This window comes from Tinamus guttatus, unplaced genomic scaffold (genome assembly GCF_059628265.1).
Source record: "Tinamus guttatus ecotype Peru unplaced genomic scaffold, ASM5962826v1 Tinamus_guttatus_pri_ptg000368l, whole genome shotgun sequence".
NCBI lineage: Eukaryota > Metazoa > Chordata > Aves > Tinamiformes > Tinamidae > Tinamus > Tinamus guttatus.
The window spans coordinates 2,347,492-2,356,142 of NW_028288902.1; the positions used below are offsets into that span (position 1 = coordinate 2,347,492).

At 46.2% G+C, this 8,651-nt stretch overlaps 1 protein-coding gene across 1 annotated transcript in view; it reads left to right on the forward strand.

Moving 5' to 3' along the window:
• SCAF11 (SR-related CTD associated factor 11) overlaps positions 1-8,651 on the forward strand; it is a 29,785-nt gene extending 21,134 nt beyond the window's left edge. Inside the window, exons 10-14 of the mRNA XM_088530368.1 lie at positions 990-3,497; positions 5,051-5,490; positions 7,125-7,268; positions 7,563-7,682; positions 8,009-8,651. Coding sequence (XP_088386494.1) covers positions 990-3,497; positions 5,051-5,490; positions 7,125-7,268; positions 7,563-7,682; positions 8,009-8,137 — 3,341 coding nt within the window. The 3' untranslated portion in view covers positions 8,138-8,651. The remainder of the gene's footprint in view (positions 1-989; positions 3,498-5,050; positions 5,491-7,124; positions 7,269-7,562; positions 7,683-8,008) is intronic.

Here is an 8,651-nt window from a genome sequence, read left to right on the forward strand (position 1 = left end):
AATCCAGGCCCTGTTAATGCCTTGGCGAGTTTTTAGTTTGGGTATTAAAGTGGAGCTGTAGAAAGAATAAATTTGGACACCAAATTCCTGATGCTTTTCGAAGACTGCATGAAGCCTGAGACACATTACTGCATCGTGTTGGATTTTTTTTCCCTTTTATCTTAAACTCCTGAGCTGCATCATATTGGCAGGAAGGCCAACATGACCCCTGGCTCTCCTGCAGCCCCCTGTGCAGTGCCTGTGCCGGACCCCCGCCAGCCGGGCTGGGGGCAGCGTGCAGTGCAGGCAGTGCAGGGCTGAGGCGGGAGCCCCGTGCCGCCCCGTGCCGCCCCGTGCTGCCCCGTGCCACCCCGTGCCGCTGCTCGCGTTCCCGGGGCAGCCCTGGCCTTGAACTCGCCGCAGATTTTACATGTCCTTGGTCCGCTGGGTGCCCAGGGGACCTTGTAGCCGCGTTTAAGTCTCCCTCGCGTGGAGCTCCCAGGGCCTTGTTGATAACTTGCAAACGAGCCTGCACTGGCTGGAAGCAGGTCCTGTAAGGAGGAACCGTGTGGTGGGATCAGCTGCTTCTCGGGGGATAATCCACTGAGGGCCTCCTAAAAATGTATCGTTCTGCGGCGCTGAGCTTCACTGCCAAATTCCCTCTACCAACATCCCGGCAGTTTAAAATGCCTAGAACTGCTGTATGGTAACAGTGCCGGGCAGGTAACTTGCTACGTTACCAGTGGCTTCATTTCTGACCATTTAAATATCGACCTTCTCTGTTCTCTGTGAGTGCCATTGCTGCCCATGTAGCGATGTTGGTGCTGCCTCTAGAACACACCTTTAGATAGCTAACATGTCACTGCTTTAGTCTGCTTCTATTCTTTAAAGTCTGTGTTAAACAAAATAGGACCAGCTGCTTAAGCTTAGTAAATCTTACCGTATATTATACATTATTAACTGTATTGGTATAAATGTTATGAGACTTTAACATACTCTGCTTGTTTTAGAGTCTTTAGGCAAAGGATATGCTGTTGCATGTACCCAAGAAGGAGAAGAGAAGCAGCAAACTTCTGGTTCCTCTGGCACTAGAGGAACTCGAAAGAAGGCTGTTAATGCTGCTCCTAGGAGGAGATCTGCACGGAACAGCAGAAATGGGACTCTGGGTCAGTCTCAGAGCTCACCTCAGTCGAGCAATTCTGGATGCAGTGCCCCTGATGGCAGGAATACCTCTCTGGATAAATCGTCTTCAGAATTGGAGAAAGCCCTTCCAAAACGGAAATCTAAAAGAATAGTTAAACAACAAACACCTCTGATTAAAAAGAAACTGAGAAGATCTGCACGTTCTGAAAAATCTTCCAGTGATTCAGTGGAAGATGATGACGTTGCTGAGTCTGAAGCAGCTCTGATGCTTGAAAAAGACGACCTCTCAGGTAATGAAAGCAACAGTACAAACCTCCCGCACGGAAATAATGTGGAAATGGAATCTGCTAATGGAGTGGAAAGCTGTAGTGAACATGCAGAAATTGAGGAAGCCACAGGAAAACGTGGCAAGGATGAAGATACTTCAGAAAATACAGATGCAAGTTTGTCTGTCCAAGAACCTCCAATACTAACGTTGGAAGAAGAAAGTCTGGAATCTGAAATAAAGGATGTTACTGAAAAAAACATAGTTATTAAGGATCAGGACAGCTGTGAAGATACTCTTGAACAAATGGAAGCAACGACTGTTCCCGGAGATGAGTTACCTGAACGTATGACAACAGTGGAAAAAGATCAGGCATTGACTAGTCCTCAGAATGAATTATTGGCAAGTGTTGAAACTTTGACAAAAATAGATCTACCAATAGTTAGTTCAAAAAATGAATTGTCAGAACATCCAGAGCCTTTGGAGAAAAACTGCCCATTAGAGAGCACCAGAGGAAAATTGCATGAGCCTCAAGAAGTCATAGAAATAGATGGTTCTGAGACTGAGGGAAGGACAGTAGCAGACGCTGTAAGTACAGGTATTCAAAACATAAAATCTGTCCAAGATGAAGAAATAAACAACAGTGCTTCAGACAGCACATCAGAACAGTCCTTAAAAGAGAAGGCTGTGCCAGAAAGTGAAGAGGGTAGAACTTCAGAAGCACCCAAAATAAATAGTGAACATAAGCATTTTGGTGAAGATAACAATGAAATGATACCAATGGATTGTGACTCATTCTGCAGTGACCAGAACGAACCTCAGGTTGAACAGCTACCACCAGCTGAGAGAATACATCAAGAAGAAGTGAAATCATTAGAAAATGATGCTGGAAACTCTACATCATTTTCAGGACTCTCTGATGAAAAAGTTGAAATGATTGCTCAAGAGAAAGAGTGTCAATCAGAATTTAAAAAAGATAAAAAGACTCGAACTAGAAGATCTAGATTTCACTCTCCATCAACAACTTGGTCTCCTTCTAGGGGAGAGGGCAGGAAATCCCAATCACCATCCCCTAAAAGGGAGGTAACCAAAGAGAGGAGCCCTCGATCGCCAAAGCAGGAAACTGTTAGGGAAGGAAGGAGGTCCTCGTCTCAGTCTCCAAAAAGAGAGACGTTCAAAGATGAGAAGAAAACCCCATCTCGATCTCCCAAAAGAGAAACTGTCAGGGAAAGCAGAAGATCATCTTCTCGGTCAAGAGCTAAGGATTCCCCTCCAAGGCAAAAATCTAGGTCTCGAAGCAACGACAGAGATAGTCAAAGAAGAGATCGTGACAGAGAAAGAAGAAATAGGAGATGGTCTAGGTCACGGTCACGGTCTAGGTCAAGATCACGATCTAGAACAAGAAATAAAGGTTCTTCATCGTCTAGGAATGAGAGGGATGGTCATTCACCTCGATGGAAAGAGAGGTGGACAAATGACAGTTGGAGAAGTCCCAGAGGATCAAATGATCGATACAAAAGGAGTGATCAGGAAAAACAGAATGAGAATATTAAAGAGAAGGACGACGCAGAAAAACATAATGATGATCAGTGTTCTTCAGACAAACGCAGAAATGATTGTCCAGACTGGGTGATGGAAAGGATAAATTCTGCTCCTGAGATGAGGAACAGAGAGCGAGACAAACCGCATTGGGAAGACTACCGGCATGAGAACTCGGGACACTCTTGGAATAAAAACTTCAACTCTGGCTGGATTTCCAATCGAGGAAGAGGTGGGCGTGGGAGAGGTGGGCGCGGAAGAGGTGGCTTTGTGTATGGAGACCAGAGTGAAAATCACTGGCAAAACAGAAAACCCCTCTCAGGGAACTCAAATGGTTCTGGGAATGAGACCTCGAGGCTGCCGGAGCACCAGCCGTACAGGCGCAAGAGCGAGCAGGATTATTCCTTTGATTCGCCTGCCGACAGGTCTGGGTGGACATCTGCCTCCAGCTGGGCTGTCAGAAAGACTTTACCTGCAGATGTGCAGAATTACTACTCAAGAAGAGGACGGAATTCATCAAGCCCACAGTCTGGATGGGGGATGAGACAAGAAGAGGAGACCTCTGAGCAAGGTACTCACAGATTTGAAAAATAAAAGGTAACTTTGCCACAGCTGCAATAGATAAGTAAAATGCTGGTCACTGTCCTGCCTTGCGTTTTAGCTCTTCAAAATAATTTAGGGTGAATCCCTAGTCTTTTTCTGACATAAAATTTTTAGGTGTGCACCCTTGGTGGTTTTCGGTAGTTTTTTTTCAAAAAGGTGGCTTTTGTTTTTGCTTTAAATCCCAAGATGGATGTCATAGTCTACTGACAGTGCATCTGAAGAGCATTACTGAAGGAAATGGATTGATTTGCAGAGGAAGTACTGAAATCCTTGTCATGGTTCCTTTTAGCATCTGCCCACCTTTTGAGAAAAGGTAGATTTTTCAAGATTTGCCTCTGTGAAGACTTGCACAGTAGAGTATAGAGATAAATCATCATGTTGACTTTTATCTTGCTTTAAAATAGGCATTTGCCTCCTTAAGTGCTCAGAAGAAAAAAAAGAAAGCGTATAAATATAAAAGTGTTAGCCTTATTTGAGCATAAAAAAAATCTCTGAAGTCCCAATGGAAGTTTTGTACTTTCTATTTGTAAGCTAAGTGTCCTGATTGAAATAAACTTTTTGGTAGAAAGTGCCTTAACTCCAGATTAGGCTGATGCTGAAGAACTAAGAAATTACCTATTAATGCTTTGAAATAAATAGCATTTTGTGAATTATAAATTAAAAGAACCATAAAATCCATTTCTGAAGACCACTCTTGCACTTTCTCACTGTCTTCCTGTTTATTCTTCTTTTTTTGTTTTCATCTTAAACATGGGCAGTTTTCCTCCTCTGTTCAGAGATGCATCAGCAGCCTCTCAGTTTTGAGGCAGCCTTGGCAACCCTCAATTGGTTGTATCACAGACTCACAGAATGGTTGAGGTTGGAAGGGACCTCTAGAGATCATCTAGTCCAACCCCCCTGCACACGCAGGGTCACCTAGAGCACGTGGCACAGGGTGGCATCCAAGCGGGTTTTGAAGATCTCCAGAGAAGGAGACTCCACAGCCTCTCTGGGCAGCCTGTTCCAGGGCTCTGTCTGTTAAAAAAATTTTTCCCTAAGTTCCTGTGGAACTTTTGGTGCTTCAGTTTGTGGCCATTACCTCTAGTTCTGTCAGTGGCCACCAGTCAGAGGCCAGCACCATCCTCCTCACTGCCTCCCTGGAGGCAACATTTATCAAGCCCTGGAAGCAACATTTATCAAGCCGTTAATTGAAAGCACTGTCTGTGACTTGCAGGCTCCATGCCACATTGTTTGGGAACCACTGCACTATTGTATTTATTTTTGAAACATGAATTTGGGGTGAGAATAGTATACTATTTTCTCAAATCTGGGTAAAATACGCTGGGTTGGCACCTCTAAGTAAGGATGATTTGGAAAGAAGCAGGCTATAGGTTCAGGTTAGGAATAGATCAGCTTATAGATGGGCGTTTTTGGTGCTCTGTACTTCGTGAAGAGTTTGGACACCTGGTTCCACTTGTGCTTTATCAGATACTGTAAAATGCAGAGTTTTGTACTTCATGCTGTCTGTTTTTCTTTTGCTAGATCCAAACCTCAAAGACCAAGGCAACCAGCAAAGTGACGGGTCCCAGGTACCGCTGAACATGATGCAGCAGCAGGTGAACGTGGTGCCCCCGGTGAACGCGGTGCCCCCGGTGACCGCGCAGCACCAGCCCATGAATCTCTTCCCGTACCCCGTGGGTGTCCACCCGCCCCTGATGAACATGCAGCGCGGCCCCTTCAGCATCCCCCCGCCGATGCCTTTGCACCTGCACTCCGGAATGCCCCTCCTGCAGGTGGCTGCTCCCACAAACCTGTCTCAGGGACTGCCCCCGCCGCCGCCGCCACCGCCGCCGTCTCAGCAAGCCGCCTACGCGGCCCCGCAGCAGGAGGGGAAGCAGCTGCAGGTGAGGAGCCCGCTAGCACCTTGGGTACAGGACACCCCTCAGCAACCCCGAACCAGTAGCGGGTACTTGGCTAAATTGGTGCTCAGGAGTGTCTCTTAACCATCCTCGCTCTCCTCCTCGCCACGTGCAGCAGGAGTGTTAATGAGGATATGGGTTGGTTTGAGTTTGCAGTTTTTAAATATTAATTTATTATGCTGTAAGTCGGTTTTTGTAGGAATGAGATGTTCCAGATGATAATGGAGCACCGAAAATTTTCTTCAGTATTGTCACTAAGGGTTTTCTTCAATTCTAGAAGTAAGGCACAGTAGGTTTTTCCCCTTCAAAACCTGATCTAAGCTCTAAGAATGACTTTATTCCTCACTCAGCAGTGTGTAGTAAGTGGACCTCAGCTCTTGATATATCCCAGAAGATGAGAATTCCAACATCAGAGAGGAAAAAATAAATATTTCAAGTACTGCAGAGCACCAGTTTATTCTGCAGTTTCATTCTCCAGCAGTCGCTGTCTCAGGATGTTGTTGCCCCCTCTCCACACTAATCTTTTCAGTCTCTCTGAGAATTTTTAGACTATTCCTTTGGTAGGTTTTACTTCCCCTTTTGTGCCCAATTCTCCTGTTTTGCCATCTCCTCTTTGAGGCTGAACGGCGTTTCTGCAGTGCCCAAAACACGCTGCTGTGCTCAGGGGGTCAGACCACCTGCGCCTCCAAGACAGCTTGAAGCAGCCTCCGTGTATGCGACCTCCTCCTGCAGCAGCTGCTCATAGGAGGAGTTGTTACATCAGGGAAAGGAGTATTGGCAACTTCCAGTGGGAGAGATGGTCGTTCAAGGAGCCGCAAAACCGTGTTGGTGGGTGCAGAGTGTGAAGGGCTCAGCGGAGACATCTGCTTCGTCCTGTTGCCTTTTGGCAAAATGGGTAAAATGAGTAAAATGCCTTTTGCCAACGTGCCCAACTCAAAAGGAGACGTTTTAAAGTAGTGATTTCCAGACTTCTGTTTTCCTGTGTTGTTCTTAAAAATGTGAATTGATTAATGAGCTACATGCTCCCACTTGCAGTTGCTGCTTGTCATTGCTATTCATAAGCTTAGAGCAAAGAGGAGTTAAGTTGCGTGGGAAATACCCAGTGGCCATACGAAAACCTTCAGATACTGTGAGGAATGAAAGGGGGGCTGTTTGAGCTAGAAGCTGCGGAGGTTGCTTGGTGGTTTGGCCTGTTGTCTGTGTAAAGCTGCTTTCACAATTGGGAGCTTAGAATGTGTAAAATGTAAGAAGTCGGCGTGTGCTCCGAACTGCTGCCAGATTGAATTATCTAGTGGAATTCTCTCGCAATACTCTGCAGAGCTTTCCTGTGTTGCTGTAAAGAGAGGGACTTGTTGGAGAAGCCTCTGCTCCGTGTGGCTCTCCCCTTCGCGGGGCACTGTCCTTGTGCCCGGGTGCCCTTGCTGCCATAGAGCAAGTCCTGCCATTGAGCGCGTCCCTGGGACCGTCGGAGCCTGGAAACCCAGCGGTGGCTGCGGGATACGCTGCTTCCCAGGCTTTGCTTTTCCTTGGATTAGAGCGGGTGTTATAGGCGCATTTTCTGTAGCGACGGCAGTGTGGAAGGCAGCTCGTGAACCCAGGCGGTGCTGATGTCTTTTCTGCAGCTGCTGGAACTGCCACAGAGATGTACTGGTGTGCTAAAGGGTGGCCTCTTAACCGCTCATAACTTCTAACCGCAGGGAACCCCGGGCGGCCCTCCCGTGGGCAGCAACGCGGGCGCCGCAGCCCTGCCCGCTGCGGCGGGAGCCGCGCACGGGGCCGGCGGGGAGCCCCGGGCGAGCGCCACGGTGGAGGCCAGCGCAGACAGCTCCCGGAAGGACCAGGCAAGTGCGGGGCGCCGCGCGCAGTGGGGAGCTCGCGGGACGCGGAGCCGCCAGAGCAGCCCCGCTTCCGAACACGGCTCTGGTTGCTGTGGGCCCCTCTGGTTTTAGGAAGGCACACGGCTCTTCTGAGTGCTGAAACGTGAGGGAATGGAGCAGGTTTTCCTGGTGGTTTAGAGGAGATTGTCATCTGCAAAGTTTTAGCTACGAGCATTTGAAACTAATTTTAAATCACGGCTTTCACTTGGAAGATGAACCTGCATGCATCTAAAAATAACAAGTTTGTTCTTCCTTCAGAAATTGTTGATTCAAGAGAAAGCAGCTCAAGAGGTCAAGCTGGCTATTAAACCTTTCTACCAAAATAAAGACATCACGAAGGAGGAATACAAAGAAATTGTGCGGAAAGCTGTAGATAAAGTAAGTTAATTTATTAGTAAAATCTGATACAAGAACATTTCAATTAAGGTAGGGTTGAGTGGGGGTGCCTGTGTTTTAGGGACAACTGGTGGTTGCTGGGAGGGAGGGAGGACAAAAACATCTTTCAGGGCTTTTTTAGCTCCTCAGCACTAACTAATTTACTGAAGTGATTGGATGGAGTTAGGAAGAATTAGGGGTTCCTAAGTTACCCTGCTGGCCTTGGACAAACTTGTGGTTCGGGAAGCAGATACATAATGATGTGAATCAGTGGCAAATCAACAAAAAGCCTTTCAAACAGTTTCTTTCTTTCTTTAACACTGATGTAGGTTTGTCACAGCAAGAGTGGAGAAGTTAATTCTGCAAAAGTGGCGAATCTGGTGAAGGCCTATGTAGACAAATACAAACACTCGCGGAGGAGGAATCCGGAAGAGGCAGTCGCCTGTGAAAGAAAATAGATCTCGTTCCTGGGTTTTAATTTTATTCTATCTACAAAGTGCAATTGCAACATGAACAGTTAACTGAAAATTGTACATGACTGATTTGAATCAGGTTTTGATAAAATTATTTTTCAATGTAGTATATAATGTTTTGTTCTAAAGAAATAGAGATCTTCAACTTCTTTATTCATTTTTAAAAGCAGATGTCTAAAAAAGTAAAGGGTGTGAAGGAGGAGAGCGTTGTTAGGGATGTACGATTGTGTGGATACTTAGATGTACAGCGTTTTGACCTGAATCATGGAGTGCATTAAATTAGAAGCTTCTCTCTGAGTCTGTTGGTTTGGGAACAGGTATGTACAGCACGTGTAATCAAGTCAGATTTAAAGTACTTTTTTTTCCTTTTGATTTCTACCTAATTATAGCAAAGATAATGTATTGCCTTGACGAATATTTCTAGTGTTAACTGGACAGGCTGAATGCAGGGGTCACTGTGTATATAAAAAGCACATGGAGTTGTCTGAACAGAAGAGCT